Source organism: Crocodylus siamensis, chromosome 4 (genome assembly GCF_052110815.1).
Source record: "Crocodylus siamensis isolate JL-2025a chromosome 4, ASM5211081v1, whole genome shotgun sequence".
Lineage (NCBI taxonomy): Eukaryota > Metazoa > Chordata > Crocodylia > Crocodylidae > Crocodylus > Crocodylus siamensis.
Window position 1 is genome coordinate 204,903,670 of NC_143398.1, and position 16,812 is coordinate 204,920,481.

Sequence of the window (16,812 nt, forward strand, 5' to 3'; positions counted from 1 at the left end):
GTTTCGCAGCGGGCCCCGGGCCTTCATCCAATCAGCACCACGCCAATTTGCTGATTTCCCTCTAACTGCCGCCGCGCCGCTCCGCTCCGGGGCCCAGGGGCTTCCCCCGCGCTCGGCCCCCCGGGCGGCGGAGCCCGCACGAGCCCGGGCGGCAGCGGCCCGCGGCGGGACAGGACAGGACAGGCAGCCCCGGGGAGCGCGGCGCTCGCACCGCTGCTGGGCCCGGGACTCCAGACTGCAGCCGGCTCCCCGGGCCCAGCGGCTCCCGGCAGCGCAGACGGGCTTTTTTCCCCTTTTTTGCGAAGAAAGCGACAAGCAGGAGAGTCGCACCTACTGTGAAGGCCATCCCCGCTTCCATCACCAGCTGCCCGTCATTGCCTGTAACACAAAACAGCCCTACCTGGGGGCCCCTTCGGGGAGCCTACGTTTGCTTGCTAAAGCCCTTCCCGGCCCTGGGAGGACCTGGGTCCTGTCCCATCCCCACACAGCAGGCCTGGCCCCTGACAGGCCGCAGGGACGTGGCGGGGGTGCTGGGCTCCCAGCAGTGGAGCTTTGGCTGGGGAGGGGTGGCCTTACCGTGGTGCCAGACCTCAGGGTGGCCATGGAAGTAGGAGCCGATCCCATGGCCAACGAAGTAGGGGCAGACGCGGAAGCCACCGTCACGGGCCAGGCGGCTGCAAGGGACAAAACGGGAAAGGTGTCAGCATGGGCCTGCCTGTGCCCCCGGCTCTCAGCTGGGCAGGACTGGGCACAGGGCCCAGTGCAGCGGGGAGGCCAGGCTGGTGGTGGGGGTGGTCTTGCCATAGTTAGGCTTCAGCTTGCACCCCTGGGGGCTCTCTCAGCTCCTATTCAGGGCTGGCACGGCCTACACACGTTACCCGATGGGCATAAGTCCCCCTAGAACCAGGCTGCCAGGGACTTGCTCCAGCAGCAGCTGGCTCAGCCCTCCTGCAGAGCTGCCAAGTGCACACGGAGGCCTTTAACTAGGAGCTGCACCCAAGCATGCAAGGCTCACACCTAGTGATAAGCCAATGCAAAAAGGGTAGGTCAGGTTTGAGGCTATGAAACCCGCTGTGACATCTGAGGAAGGACTATCATCCTAGTTATCTCATTTGTGCTCACTCTAATGTGCCCACCGCCATGGCATCCAGTCACCATTGCATAGAATCTGCACAAAGAACCTGTCAGCATCTGATGAAGTGAGCTTGGGCTCAGAAAACCTTATGCACCTTTTGATTTACTTAGTCTGAGATGCAGCTCTACCCTGCTTTCTGTCTGTACAAAGAAAGCCTTCCATAGCACCCCAAAGGTGGCAGGGGTGAGGTGATCCTGATCTCTGGCACTGTGGAGTTTGCTGAGAGCCCTTCCTCATCAGTGCACTGCAACAGAGACCAGATTTTCACCCTCAAGCTACAGAATTTCCTCTGATCACAGCTGTTTGCACCAAGGTGCAAGTGGAGCTGGGCTTCAAGTTTTAAAGGGTTTTGAAGATTAGAAACAGAACTTCAAACACAGCCTTTGGGAATTGCAGCTGGAGATTAAATCACCATCCTGAGTTATTAAGTCAAATTACTGTATGTATGGACACTTAGTAGGTCTTCCTTTGAGATAGCAGATGATGGGAAGTGGGCACAATGTCTAAGAATAACAAAGACTAGGCTGGAGGAAAAAAGAGTTAGTTACATTTAACGATTTTACCAAAAATAATGAGAAGTATCATGTGTTTTTCTTAAGTTAAATTAATGGACCTCCCTATTTCTGCAGATATGAAAAGTAACCACCCTGCTTGAAGCTTGTATATATTTACACAGGGGTCCTTCTCAGGACTTGTGTAGATAGGGCCAATACAAACAGGTTAAGACACATCAACTAAAGGTGTGAACTCCATAGGCAGAAATTAAAGTAGGCTAAACCCCTATTTAGAGACTCTAATTCAGGTACAAAGTGGTTTCAGATTGCTGTAATTTAAAACTGCTCTGAGGAGAATTGTGCCCATGTAGAGGAGCCCCTACAGAGCCTGGAGTGCTCACCCCAAGCACTTGTGCACCATAGTCCAAGAATTCACTATCACCAATACAGGTCTGTAACACAAGTGGAACAGGGAGAAGCAGGTCAACCATTGTTAATAATGCATTTGCAGAGCTCATACCCAAAGTGTCTGTATGTTAGATACTACCTGCCTGTCAAGCTAATAGATGTATTTAGATATTACTTCATTTGATTCTGGAACAGAGCAGGAATCTAAATTTAAGATAAACCCACTTCTTTTAGGACTTTCTAATTGGCAGAGAAGGGAATGGAAATAGGTTGTACATGGGAATAGGTTGTACACTCCAGTTGGCTGGGATTTTTATCTCACACATCTGTACAATTTAAATGGAAAACTATCATGGAAGTTAGAGATAAAAAAAACATCAGTAGCACATTAGATTCATCTCTTAGTCATGGCAGAGCATAATTCAGTAATAAAAGGACTTGGGATATTGGGAGGCCGAACAGGAAGCAGTGGGAATGGAGAGGAATTAGAAAGTCCTTTGCTCACTAACAAGTATAAAGAAAATATGAGAGCCCTAACTAGGAAACTAGAACTGCAATGCAAGCTGTATTTCATGTCACACTGACATGTTGAAACAAGTTCTGCAAGAGGAAAATATGCACATTACAAACTTTTGTGCCACCATAGTTTTGCCTGTGATCTTTGTGTGGTATCCTAGGTCACTGGCAGAGCCCAACCTAATTTTTTTCAGGCCTGTATCTTTGCTGCAGGATTGCCTTTCAAAACTCTTCTATTGTGGGCTCTTCTATAAAGTGGGCTTCTACAAAGCAACTAGTTTTGAGCACTAAGATTAAGTGCATGCTTTGTCTTGGCATGGAAAAGCTCTAGTGTTTTCAGTGACTAATTGAGTGGTGAGCAATGCCAAACACCAGGAATATGGAAGTAGCAGCAGTTGCTTTTGGCACAAGGGTAAGAGTGTCATGACCATCATCATGTGAAGACAATGTTGAGATGGCTTTTTTTCCTTTTTGTACAATGATAGTAGTACTTCTTGAGTACTCCACTGATGGAATCTGTCTCTCACTTGTATAACAGTTGGAAACAACGCTGTTAGCATTAGTATTTATGTTGTTACAGTCTGAGAGGAAAACAGAGGATCTTTGTGCTCATACATAGTTGACACACTGTGATGTATTCTAGTGTCTTCTTCTCCCTCTTCATTAAATAGTGCCTGTGTATACAGTTTGAAATGTTCTTTACATAAAATACTGTGCAGGCCATGAATCTTCATGAACAAAAAAATCGTAGGTGTAGAACACAGTTCTTACTACAGCTGGTAGTACCTTAAACAGAACATCAAAGCACTCTACAAAGAGTAATTTTGTCTTGCTGGCTTGTGAGGTAAGACCTACGTAGCCCATGCATGCCAGAGTTGCACATTCATGGAATTAGCTGTTTGCAGCACAAGTGTGCTCTCCAATCTGAGGTTTCATGTTAAAAAAAAGATGGCTGTTCATTACTCACTGGCTCTAGAAATAACACTGTAAATGTGATGCAAGGGAGGGAGTAACATCTGCCTGGGTCAGCAGTTAACCTGAAAAAATGCTCTTGAGTTACCACCCTTTTTCATCTCAGTTACGATCCTCTAGCTTCCATGTTTGCTGGGACTGTAGTACGGGGGTGGGGAAGAGTTCAAGTTGCCATAAAAGATAGCATTTTTTGGTATGAAATCTGCCATTTTTTTGCAGGCAAACTGCACTGTTTTCTGTCTCTCTGCCCCGCCTGGGCCTGCTGGCAATGGCCTCTTTCTCTGTCCAGCTTTCTTCAGAGGGTGACATGAATACAGTTACAGTACATGCTCCCTAAAGCCTGGAATCAAGCAACAGATCAGGGAGCAAGCAATTGTGTTCAGTTTGCAGGCAGAAAATGAGGGTAGCCAGAAGCATAAACTGGTTAACTGGGTCACCTTGAGTACATGGAGAGAGCTGAAGTCCATGGATAGCAAGGAGATGTAACTAGCTACAAGTTCTCCCTTTGCTTGGAGCACACCAGGGAAAGGATCCCAAGTCTGGGCCATAGGATATTCTGTGGGGGAGGCTGTGGGGATCAGGGAGGGAGGGGAAAAAAAACCTATTCTTCCAAATAATAAATCACAGCTGGAAATAACCATTGACAAATTTTACATCAATGAGTATTTTCAACTCTGAGCTATAGCTGTGTGCTTAGAAGGGGGGTAGGAGGGGTGGAAACAACAGCAGCATAATTCAGTGTTGCAGTAGAGCTTATGGGTTGTTGCCATGGAATTTGATCTCCGTGGGCTGCAGAGTTCACAGGCTTTGCGTATTATACCTGTTTTGCAGATGGCAAAGAGAGGTTAAATGTCTAGAGCAAGCACACAGCCAGCCAGTGGAAGAACTGGGAGAAGTGCTTGGGAGTCTTTACTATGGGCCAGATCAATCCTCCAGGATCCACATGCAGAAGGACCTGGACTCAGATATCATGCTTCCTGTGGGAGGTCAGGAGTGGGGAGTGGGATGTCAGCTACATTCTTAGCACCATTTTCCCACAGTTGCCAAACCCACATGTTGCCTTCCCATGACTGGAGGAAACTATAGAGACAAGCAGGAGATAGTAACTGGCTGCACATTACCCCCTGAACACTACAGGAAAGCTGCAGAAAAGTGAATATGGGAAGTAGACTTGATTTTCTGCAGTATTTTCCCTTGATGCTGTAGAACTGTCCTTGGAAAGGGATTGGGAATGAGCAGAGGACATGGAAGTGGGGAGAAAAGTAATCACTAGAGCCCCAGCCCAGTTGCCAGGAAGCTGAAGAGCAAGCTCAGGGGTTCCAGTGCCAGTGCAGTGGCGCAGATCCCTTGTAGAGCTGGCTGGCCCTGTGCTTCTAACAGATCCCTTAATGTCCTGGGGGATCATGATGGATCTGTGAGTTCCAGAGGAAAAGGCCTCTGGCATAGTCTAAAGGATGATGGTAAATCTTGCTCCTTGACAAGGCAGTTTGGGATAACTCTGCAAGAACTGTGCAATTATTTTCTCCTGGTCCTGTTGGTTTTTCCACAGGAGGGCATCTCTGGCCCAATGTTCTAAGCACTCTCCAAGGTCTCACAAGTGAAACAAATTTAATTTTAAATGTTTATAGTGATCCACTCCAAGGTCTGGTCAAATAAAGCAGCAGTTAATTGGCCAGACTACTTCACAGAAACTTGGTAAATCTGACCTCATCTGTAGATTATTTCTTAATTCTAGTTTCCTTCCATATAAAATAAAACATCACTGAAAATGGTCTTTTGGTATAGTAAGAAAAAAAAAAAAAGAAAATCTGACCCTCCCTATAAGGCATATAACTTGCTTAGCAAATAAGGACAGGAATATCAAATTCAGGACAATAATTCTAGTTTAGAGATTAGTATGAATGGATAACTGCATTTTTAATTAAAAATAATGTGCTTTTCTTTACAAAAAATGGTCTATGGATGACACACTAGTTTTTTGTTAAACTCTTGAAGACATCCATCAGCCTAAACTCATGTGCTCATTAAAAAAATATTTATTTTGAACAGTACCATATTACCTCATTTGGTAAATTACAAAATTCCATTGGGAGCTTTTAAAGTATTTTCACTTAAGTAGTAATCTTAGACTGAGGGAATGCACAAGTTCAGGGATTCCCTATGATGACAATAAATGTTGAAGTATAATTAGTAATATTTTTGAAAGCCAACAATTGTTTTTTGAAAGAAAGGTACATTTTAGTTTCAAACTGGAACACAAATTACTGTATTTTTCTTACAATGGTACTGAACTTTTTATTTGAGGTTCTGTGTGTCTGAAAAGCAGACATGATGGATTGAAATAAAAGATAATTTATTGCAGTGCTTACTTTTCAAGTGCAGAGAGAAGCAGTGTAATTGTAATTTACAGTAGCTGTCAAGGAAAATCTATCACAGATGACATTAAAATGACTTATTTTGCCTGAGCCACTTATTGTTTAAATGTGCATAATCCGATAGAAACAGATTTAAAAAAAAATCTGCTTTATATTGTTCTAAATTAATATCAAAACATATACTTATGAGTTAAACATTTTAAAACCATTTATTAATACTTTCATCACTGCAATGTTTCCTATGTTTGAAACTGATTTATTTAACTATACTTCATTTTCATTGTTTGAATCTATATATTGAGAACACTCACAAATCAGAGCTTGCTGTCTAAAAACTAGAATTCAAACTAGATTTAGTCATACTTTAAAGAAAAGTATCACAGAGGATACAAGAATATAGAGCACAAGGGCCCAATCCCGTTCCCATTGAAACTGATGAGAATTTTAATATCAATTTCAGTGAGAGCAGGCTCCAAAGGATTACAACTTTTCTACAAAATTGAAATTAATCCTTTAACATAATATTTTTATTTTTAAGTTTTAGCTGATGATGCTCTGGAGTAACTATATGCTGAAGACTCCCATCTGCCATCTAAGCACAGAACTTCTTAGCCACTATAACAAAGAATATGATAAACAATAGTATGCAAATTCATGCTGCTGATGTAATTACGCCCACATCCTTCCCAAATTATCCATTATTATGGTTATTTCTGATATTTAGAATATGGTGTACAAATAATTGAAGTACCTTTTAAGTAAACCTTGGGATGAAGAGCATCTAGACGCTTTTTCAGTTTGATGAGTCCAAACATTTCTATCTTACAGGTGTTTGCTTACAGGTATTTATGCTACATATCTTTCCACACAACTAAGATTTTTGACTGCACATGCAAATATAAAATGACAGATAACCAGAAAAACGCGGCTTCAACGAATCAGAACAATCCTTTATCAGAGTTAGTGTTACATTAGTTATAACAGCACATTTAAGTAGTCAACAGAATAAAAAACTCAGGGGGGAAAAAGTTTGCGATCTGTTATTTTGCATATAATTTTGAACATGCACTAGTGTTGATTAATTTGTTTTGCAGCAGGGCCTTTGCATACATATTTACACTTTGTAAGAAAGCTGACCTCTGCATCAACATAGCAAAAAATCCAATGTCACTTTCAATTCTGCTCCTCTTTTTTTTAATATAGCTAGAATTAATGTAGTGAATCTGTAATGAAATGCATTATCCTGCACAGAGATTTATCAGATTTTCCAATTGAATGCCATGCTTTGCTAGCACTAGCTGGAGTTCACCTGCATGTTGGTGTGGCGTGTGGCTCTTTTTTGTAAAGAGTTAAGTTGAATACAAAAAAAGGGAACAAAGGTCAGCACCCAGCCGCCACTTGAATGTGAGATTTTTCTTTTTATTCCCCTTGATGTATACTAGGCTCTGTGTTATTAGTCTTAATGATGGAAAATTGTAGTGTTGATACAAATCTTTTTTTCAAAGTAGTAGGCGGGAGCTCCATTTGTTAGTAAGTTTTTTTGTGACTAAAAGCCACGGACAGTACATTTATGTAGCAGTAAAAGGCCTAGATGCTCTTTCCATAGCAGAGCTAATTATTCCTACTGTGACCTTACTGATCTACCCTGTTCCTAGTACATCTCATCTGCACGCCTGTTCCTCTGTGTAGATGGTGTCAGAGAATATGAAAAACCCTATAATGAAACCATTTTCATGATGGAGAAAGGCTACCGGAGTTGCACTTGCTACAAAGAGGCTCAATTATATGAGTAATTGTGATAATTTTCTACATTCATAGCCTTCAATGGGGAAAAAAGAATGAGAGCCACAAAGGAAAATTACTTTAACAAGAAAGTACAGAGAGTAAAAATGGAAGAAGAGACAAAAAAAAGGGGGAAAAAAATAACCAGAAAAAAAGTTTAAAAAATAGATCTGGAGGGAGGAATAGCAAGACAGGGAGAACAACAGAAATGCTCAAAAAGCCTATGTGCAGCTGTGTTGCACAATTAAATTGAATTTTTTTTCTGCAGTTGATGAATGTGACTACTGCAAATGTGCCTCTGTAGTTAGCTATCATTTGTTGTTCCGTGACAGGAAAAGGATAATTACCTCTCAGAGAGAATCAAAGGCTGACATGCCCTTTAGACACAGCCATGAATGCAGAGCTCGATAGAATGCTTGAATAAGAATCTAGTGTTCTGTGCCCCTTCTACTCAAGAATAAATTTTGTTAAAATGCAAGAGCACCACCAGTAAATTTGTTGAACCCTAGGTGTTCAAAAATACGAGGTGCATCTATCGACTCATCCCATTTGCAAAAATAAAACTACATTTTGAATTCACTTCTATTATATTCATGGACAGTAAGATAGTGAGATATGCATTAAATTTCTTTTCCCAGTAGGGGTCTGATTCAACATTTCCTATGAAAGAACAGAAAGACACTATCCTTTTTCCCCAGGCTAGTTAGCCTATAATTTAAAACTGTCAAAAACACAATTTTATACAAAGTCTTCAATAAAAGCTTCTCAGATATAACCCAAAGAGGCTTTACTAAAGTTTGATTCAGACTCTGTTACAATATTTTTAAAGCTATAAATACATCTAACTGATATTTTGCCGCTTTCTTTTTTTCTTTAAAGTATTTGAAGATTTACAAAGAAAAAAAGGCAGCATCTTTTCAAGGTGTCTAAGCCTTGAAGCTTTTAAGCAATCAGAATGCATTCAATAGTTTGTCATTTCCATTAATATTCAGAAAAGTACCAGTGAGGTACTGCTTAATGAAATGTATATGATAGGAGTCTCTTTTTAAAAACACACTTATAAAAAATAAATAGATCAATATAAAAACAGATACCTTGAAAAATAAAGGCACGCTTTAATTCAAAGTCACAAGAGCAAGAGAAATAATTACCTTTATATAAAAGCAAGAACAAATGCAAAAATCTTTTCAAGTTAACTTTTTTTCTTTATGAGGTTTGTATGCACTCTGCTCCCATAGGTAAGAATCTCCGGGACTATATATGTTTGTACTTTTTTTTAACAATATGACTTATTTATCTTGACTAATTTCTTTGTCACTGTTTCTCTACAACAAAAAGAATTTTGATTTCTAATTTTAATATACTGATTTTTTAAAGATATTGTATAGGTTTAAGTAAAAGTAAGTGAGGGAGAGAAAAAATGCTATGAATCAAATCTGTTAATTTAAAACCGCAACTGACTTATAAACATCTTTTGACTCATTCGACAGTTATCTTTGCTGACCCTAGTGTAATTCACTTTTAAAAAAATCTTTCTTACCCAGGGAACAACATTATAGCCTGGCAGTTCACATACTGATATCAGGCTGAAATGATGGTTCTGAATCATAAAACATGTCATCAGCTTTATACCAAACCACCAATAACCTTTGTCCCACTTGCCAGCCCTCCCTTTACTTGTCAGTATAAGGCTTACCTGATTGTGTTTCCAATTACAGAGAAGGGAGCCCCTGGTCTGCAAGCTGCAATTGCTTCATCTCTACATTTCCTGGCAACCTTCACTAACTTTTGACCAGATTTATCCACATTGCCCACCAAAAATGTTTCAGAAGTGTCACCATGGTAGCCATTGTAATACACCTAAACACATGCAGAAACATAAAGATATCTTCTTGTTTTGCATTCAGAAACAGAGCTTCTCCTTAATTAAAGACATTCTTTCTAGGAATCAGCTATGCATTTTAACAGATAGGCTTATTTTACGTTGCCTGTAAGATTCATTTGCAAAATAAAGTAGGGAAATAAAAAGATTAGAAATAAAGCCAAAGGACACCTCTGTACAATTGCAATTAACTGTAAAAACCTCCAGTTTTAAGGTTAGGACTAAAAATGTAAAGTTTGCAAATTAAACATTCAGGAAATGCAGAAGTTCTGCCTTACGGGCTTTGAGACCATCAAAAGGTGAAATTCATTCATCTACAGGAAGCTGGAATAATTGCCCTTCACATGAATGAAGTGTAAAGGGTTGGTGTGGGTCTTACGAGAGTGAAATCCACTTCCCAAACCAGAGCCTGGGTACAGCGCCAAAGGACAGTCTTTGCAAGGATATTACTCCATCCTATGAGCTGAAATAATAGCTCCTGCTGCTCCTCTACTCCACATGCCCATATGGTATTTGTTGGTGCCACTGTACTGGCCCATCTCTCCCCTGTCCTAGGCTGGCTTCATTGCCTCCCTAGGCAATGAAGGCAACTTGCTTTGGCAAGTTAAGTGCAGAAACTCTACTTAGGGCACTAATACTCTTTTCAGGGCATCCAAGATATATTGTCTTACTGAAGAGCATAAGTAGCTTGGAAGACCCTGCATTAGTCCTCCACAGTGACTATCAGCCAAACTGGATTTTAAAGTACACCTGATTAGAAATGCAAACTACTACAAGCATACAATGTCTGTGATATAAAAATATAAGCCAAATTCTTTGTTAGTAGGTACAGTTCTACTAGTGTCATGCACTTTTCATTTTAGGCCAATTTTAATTCTCATTTTAAACTGCAGCATTGAATTAACCTAGGTTTTTTGCTTTTCATTCCCATGATTGAATTTAGAGAAGAAAAACGTAACTTTGGCACTATGAAGTTGCACATAATATAAATGCAGCACTTTGTTGGATACACAAAAATTCAACCTTTGTGATTATGCAATTATGCAACTGTGTTTTAACAACTACATAGCACTCAACAGATTTCTCTAAAAACACAGAAAAACCCAAGTCTAGCACCCTCAAGGTTTCCAATATGGTATTAAAAAGAGTTTTGCAGCTCCACAATACTGCAGACAATACTTTAACTACAAGATGATTCAAACATTTCAGTGTGTGGGCAAAGCACAATTTCAACCGTTTACAACTTAGATGTTCTAAAATATATTTTTAAAACTTAATAGAAAACTGTCTTCCATGACTAACTAGATGTAAAGTTTAAAGGATTGAAGTTGTGCCACTTGTGAATTATTTGTGGAAAAAAATACTTCTTTCACGTCAAAGTATTTTTGCTCACACTTGAACCCCAAACAGCTAAAGAGATTTTTGTCCACATTCTTTGGGGAACAAAAGTCTTGTGCAAGCTGAGTTTTTTTTAAAGAAAATGTAGAGACAGTTATGAGCAAGTGATAACAGGGTTACAATGAAAACTGAATTCAACAAAATGGCTCGATCCTGCTGTCACTGCCACCAATGAGAGCAGAATCAAACCCTTAATTACATGCTTTCTCTGACCGTTAAGAATATCAGCTCAGCTTTTCATAATTTAATTCATGTGAGATAGTTTTTGCTCCACTAGGTTCACTTCTAAATTGGACTACATTTTTAAGGCAGCACTCAGTCTAACAAACATCAACCTGTAACAGAAAATGACCACTACCATGTTGGAAAAATGAACACAGTGGGAGGTTTGATTTTGCAAGCTCTTCAGGGCTTTAGCAAGAATGCCAGTAACAGGGGGCTCGGGGACCTGGTATCTAAATTAACAAGGAAGGGCTCATTTAATACTATTAAAACTATTTCTTAATTCAGTTACTATTTGCTACAACCCACATATCACCACTCCATATTTTACATTAATAAATCACAATTACAGTAAGTAGGATATGCCAGTTCCACAACAGTGAGAGCTGGAACCAAGATGTAGGAACGAATACTTGATAATGGAAGGCTGAAAGCTGTGGCATGTTGATGATCCAGTGAAACACAATGCTTTTGTTTCTATTATTCTTTAAAAAAAATATAAAGGTTACATGATTTAAGTCAATAACGTGTCTTTAAATTTCATCTATGAAATTTTACAAACCTACTTTTGCAAAACAGATTTAATTTTTATCCCCAAACCATTTGCACTCACCATGAACTATTTATGTTTGATAGCTACAAGATTATTATTTAATCATTTTATGGATCCAGTACGTCTGTAAACAAAGTATTGTAGAATGTTTACTGTAATTGGACTGTTATGTCTATAATCATTGTTTCCACCTGTGAAATGCCCGAGTTTTCCTCATTAAAAATAAACTAAAAGGTCAATTATAAACACTACAAAGCAATATTTTTTCCTAGGGGATATCAGAAATGAACAATTAGCAAAACAAAAAAGTTATTTATTTTTAGTGATTAAAAAATATACAAAGTGAAGATAATCAAAGAATCATGACAGAACCAACCAGGAATCTTCACATTCCTGGATTCTTGCAAAAAATATTTTATTAGGAACTAAGCAGAAGATGAATGCATTAAAAAATATCCCTATTATTTATTCAAATATATTTGTGAAATACACTGGAGAAAATAGAGACAACCATATTAGTATAAAATGTTAGTTAAGTTTATTGTGGAAAAGACCTGCAAGTATGAACAAGAACTCTGGTTTTCATCTAAGGACTCATCATTACCTCTGAGGTAATAAAAACAGTAACATTCACTTTAAATCAGGTGACACTTAAAGAAACCAGGGGCCAGAACCATAGTTGCTGCAAACTGGCACAGTTCTACTGAAGTCAGTGAAACTAAGTCAGTTTACACCAGTCAGAGACTAGGCCCCAAAAAGTATTTTGAAGACAACAGACCTCTTTGCATAAACCTGATGGAGCAAATACCTACAGTTAACTTATATAGAATTGGGTGGAATGCAGCCAGAAAGTAAAATGAAGAAACCAACCAATCCAGAACAGGATCATAAGTGAATGGGTTTCATGAGCCAAAAAGTGAATGCATAAAGTAGTATGTAAAAAGCCTGAATTCTGACGTTAGATCTGCGGCACATTGGAGTAGAATTTACTTTTGCCAGTGGTCAATTTAGCACATGGAAAGCACTACCAAATTGTCAATTATAGATATTTGTATCAATTTCTCTAATGGTTGAAAAAAGCTGAATCTGGTGACTGGCAGTGTTATTAGGTATCATATATTATTGCAGTTCTAATACTTAGAATTCTATAAGATATTTTTGTATATACTAAAAAGAAATTGCCAAAGGTTTGAAAACTAAAAACATTTACTGTAAAGAGGAAAAAACAGAACCAAAAAATACAACTGATTGTTTTAATAATAAAATACCAAAAGGCAACACACAATTAGGTTTTCAGTTTCCGTAGTCTCTTGTGCTAATGAAAATCCAGTCAGTCTTTATTTAAATAGTATAATTGACCATTCTGTAACAATACTGTGAGTCAACAGTTATACCACACTATCTGTTTGTGAGTAAAGGGTTCAAGGCTCTTACACCAGAAATGGAACACAACACTACCTTCAGGGATTTTAATAAATGTAGGGAACACTGGTAGCAAAAGAGTTGCTGTCCAAATAGACTGACATACACAGGCCAATGTAGCCTCTAATGACAGAGTAAGATAATGACAGGCCCCACTCAAAATCAGCAGGAAGAGGAAGATCAATCTTGGCAGAGTGAAGGAAAAATGCTGGCTTTCTTCATGTTAGCTCATCTCATACATATCTATCTTCAGCTGCTGCCCAGTACTGTGGTGCTCTGCATTAACTACACAGTGGATCAATAACAATTACACCTTCTCAAAAACATGACACATAGCAGGATTGGGTTGACATTTCACTTAGGCCAACATTGATCTTAGTGCATCTGATTCCAGCCCTAAATTCAAGTCAGGCCTGGGTCTAGTTGGAATAAACACAGAGTTAAAAACAAAAAAGGAAACCAGCTGCTTGTGCCTTGGCTTAGAAGTAAACAGCACATCCATCTGTGCATTCCACATTTTCAATCTACAATTCTTCCTGTTGCTACTAGCAATTCTAAAGTTGATCAAAGACTATTTTTTATATGAATTACTCACCGTGACATCAATGTTGATAATATCTCCATCCTGAAGAGGTCGACTGAAACATAAACAGAAAAAAAAATAATGGTGACAGACAGTCCTCAACAAAGAGGATATAAGAATAAACACCTAATGACACACATAAAAATCAGGAATAGATAATTTGTGCTGGAGGAAGATGGAGGCAAATGGAATAACTATTTCTAATCTTCAGCTCTCACTATTTAAAGAACAAGTGTAGTTGAATATAATGTAGTAAGAAGTAGCTAGCAGAAAAAGATTTCAGGATCCAAAACAGTCCTGCTGTACTTATTCTGATCATCTAACTGGTTTATAGTGAGTTGATATTTTACTTTTTGAACAGACACGTGTGTTACTGATGATCGATATTTACATTCATTACAGTATCTTCATTCCATAAACTATACATATTTTGCTGAGAAGGTTAAAAGCATTATTAATTGCACTGTATTTTTCAGACTCTAATCCCTAAAGACATTTACACTTTCATTCATTAAGCATTGTCACAAACAGTAGATTATTGTTTTTATTTATAAAAATTCCTGAGCTGCCCATCATCATAGCTTTTTATAGCATGACATGCAGCTGATATAGATTTTTAAGTAACATTCAGATATATAGAAGTCTGTTTAATACTAAGCTGTAAGTTATGAATCTTGACTTAACATTTACTTTCCAATACTAAAATATATGTTATTAAAGGAATACCTGTCAGGAATACCATGACATAGGACATTGTTTACCGAAGTACAAACAGATTTTGGAAAACCTCCATAGCCCAGAGGTGAAGGATAGGCTTGTTGTCTGATTATTTCATGATGAACAATGAAATCTATTTCTTCAGTTGTCATGCCAACCTAAAATATTAAATAAAAAATTTGTGTTAGAAAACTAAAGACATTTTCTTATATTTACTGAATGTGATTGCAGCCACATGCTTCAATGAAATCTAGGATGATTCAAATCTACTGTTTTGATGCAAAACATTTAAATGTAATATGGTAGGTTTTATTTAGAGAGAGGTTTGAAATCAAGCATTTGGTAACAGGGAGCACTTAGAGGCTCCCAGGAAACCTAAAATGCCATCTACTTTTTTTCTTTGTTTCTTTATCCACATCTGCTTCTCAAAACCACCATTTTCTAATGGCCTTGTTTTTCAATAGCTGCTACAGAAGTGCCTGATTTTCTAAACTTCTCCTCTCAATGCTTCCATCTTCCTTACATAATTAAAAATGGCTTCTATCTGTGCTTTCAAATATTCTATTTGATGCTCTCAGTCTTTTAAAAGAAAATGTCACTTTCTTTATAACTAGCAAATAAGAGCCTGCTTATGTATTTACAAATAAAATTTTCCTTCAATTATTTAAAAAAGAGTATAAATGATTTAAAACACTTAAATATCCCAGTTCATAATTGGAAGTTTTTTATATCATAGTAGACAAGACAGTTTTAATTTTAGTTTAATTTTAATTAGACTTTCTACTTTAATCCTATAATCTCTAGAAAGATTCATTTTTGTGATGAATTCTTTTGGACACTAAATATAACATTTTAAAAAATTAACAAAAATCGTTCTGTTATTTTTTAGCATCAAGAGAGAAAAACCCACTCATATTTAAAATACTGTTACTCCAGTTTTTCATTCGGACCAGCCCTAGTTCAGGAATAGAAAAAAAAGCTGAAATTTGGTAGGGAAACCTCTCTCATTGAGAAGAAGTACCTTTGAGCATTCCTATGAAAATTGATTTTGATTTGAATGAGTTTTAAGCCTTTGAAAATCACACTTCATATACATACACTACAGTGACTATGATTTTTGAGTACTTTTAGTAATGTCTGAAATAAAGGGAGGTTGCATCACACATCTGTATTGGTTACTCTCCCGGGTAGTGAAAGATTCAGCGATTATATACAGTGTAATGATGTAGTATGCAAGGAATTAAACTGAGGTGTTATAGAGCCATTACCTTGGTCAAGGTGTCATTGGCCAGGTGAAGATTACTGCTCCACCCAAACCATAGTATGTTGCTAGTGGATACGCTCCTAAGAAGTAGCTATTCCAACCTATGTGCTAAAACAGTAGCTGCAGTCCCTGTCTTTTAATTGCATAGTTTACTACTATGGCCCCTGAATCTGCTTTGCTCCAGCTGCTGACCAGGCTTTCTGCCATGGCTGCAACCCTGGGAAGCCCCCAGGATAGGCTGCCCCACCTGGGATAAACTGATGGACTCTAGAGCACACATGGCACAGGTGTTCCCCAGGGACAAGTAGCAGCGGCACTCCTTGTGTCAGCACTTGTGTAGATGTGGCCTCAGAGCGCAGATCTTTTGTGTAGCCTCTACAGGGGGCTGACATGTTCTGAAGAGTTCTTTGCTGTTACTTCATATACTGGGATCAATTTTGTTTAATTGAAAATGATGTGGGGGACAGTGAAGGCTTCCTCTTGAGCACTTCTTCTGGTATATGCGATAGGGTACTCTGGTAGTATCTAGCCAAAGTTTTCCACACTGTGGAATTTGTTTTTTCCTTCAACATACCCTATGAAATTGCATCAAACAATTTTTAACATTGCATTGTTAAGCACAAAAAATCAGGGCATTATAATGTTAAGACTTTATACATTAATCTTAATTACCCGGTTGCATATTATTTCTGAAATAACATGTTACGCATTTATTATTCTGTAGCGTTAGATGCACATATGTGACATTTCTAATACTTTGTACCACTTTACACATACTAAAAAAGAAAACAATCTTTTTGAAGACTAAACCATTTTAAAAGTGAGTGTAAGTATAGTTTAGGGAAAACAACAACAAAGGGCAATAGTAAAAAGGTGTTGTCACGTATAAGCCACATAATTTTTGAGTTAAGTCCCTGATCCTGAAAAAAAACTTATAAATGTGCTCATCTTACACGTGTAGTTGTATTGAAGTCTGTGGGACAATTCTAAGTAGGAAGTTAAATGTACACAAGCATTTGCCAGATCAAGGTCTAAATCGCTTTCATCATTCATTGCATCATTCCCTGAGTTGCACCTATGGGAAGCTGT

The 16,812-nt window shown here is 38.5% G+C and overlaps 1 protein-coding gene and 1 long non-coding RNA gene across 3 annotated transcripts in view; one reads left to right on the forward strand and one right to left on the reverse strand.

Moving 5' to 3' along the window:
- LOC149867467 (uncharacterized) overlaps nucleotides 1-16,812 on the forward strand; it is a 54,960-nt gene that overhangs the window by 8,507 nt on the left and 29,641 nt on the right. The window lies entirely within an intron of this gene.
- The window catches only part of METAP1D (methionyl aminopeptidase type 1D, mitochondrial), a 59,292-nt gene that overhangs the window by 460 nt on the left and 42,020 nt on the right, over nucleotides 1-16,812 (reverse strand). Inside the window, exons 4-8 of one of the 2 annotated variants that reach the window (XM_090045472.1) lie at nucleotides 14,469-14,617; nucleotides 13,755-13,797; nucleotides 9,379-9,542; nucleotides 577-674; nucleotides 331-378 (exon numbers count right to left, since the gene is read on the reverse strand). In XM_090045472.1, the coding sequence (XP_089901598.1) occupies nucleotides 331-378; nucleotides 577-674; nucleotides 9,379-9,542; nucleotides 13,755-13,797; nucleotides 14,469-14,617 (502 nt within the window). The remainder of the gene's footprint in view (nucleotides 1-330; nucleotides 379-576; nucleotides 675-9,378; nucleotides 9,543-13,754; nucleotides 13,798-14,468; nucleotides 14,618-16,812) is intronic. The other variant, XM_090045473.1, reaches the window with a different exon arrangement.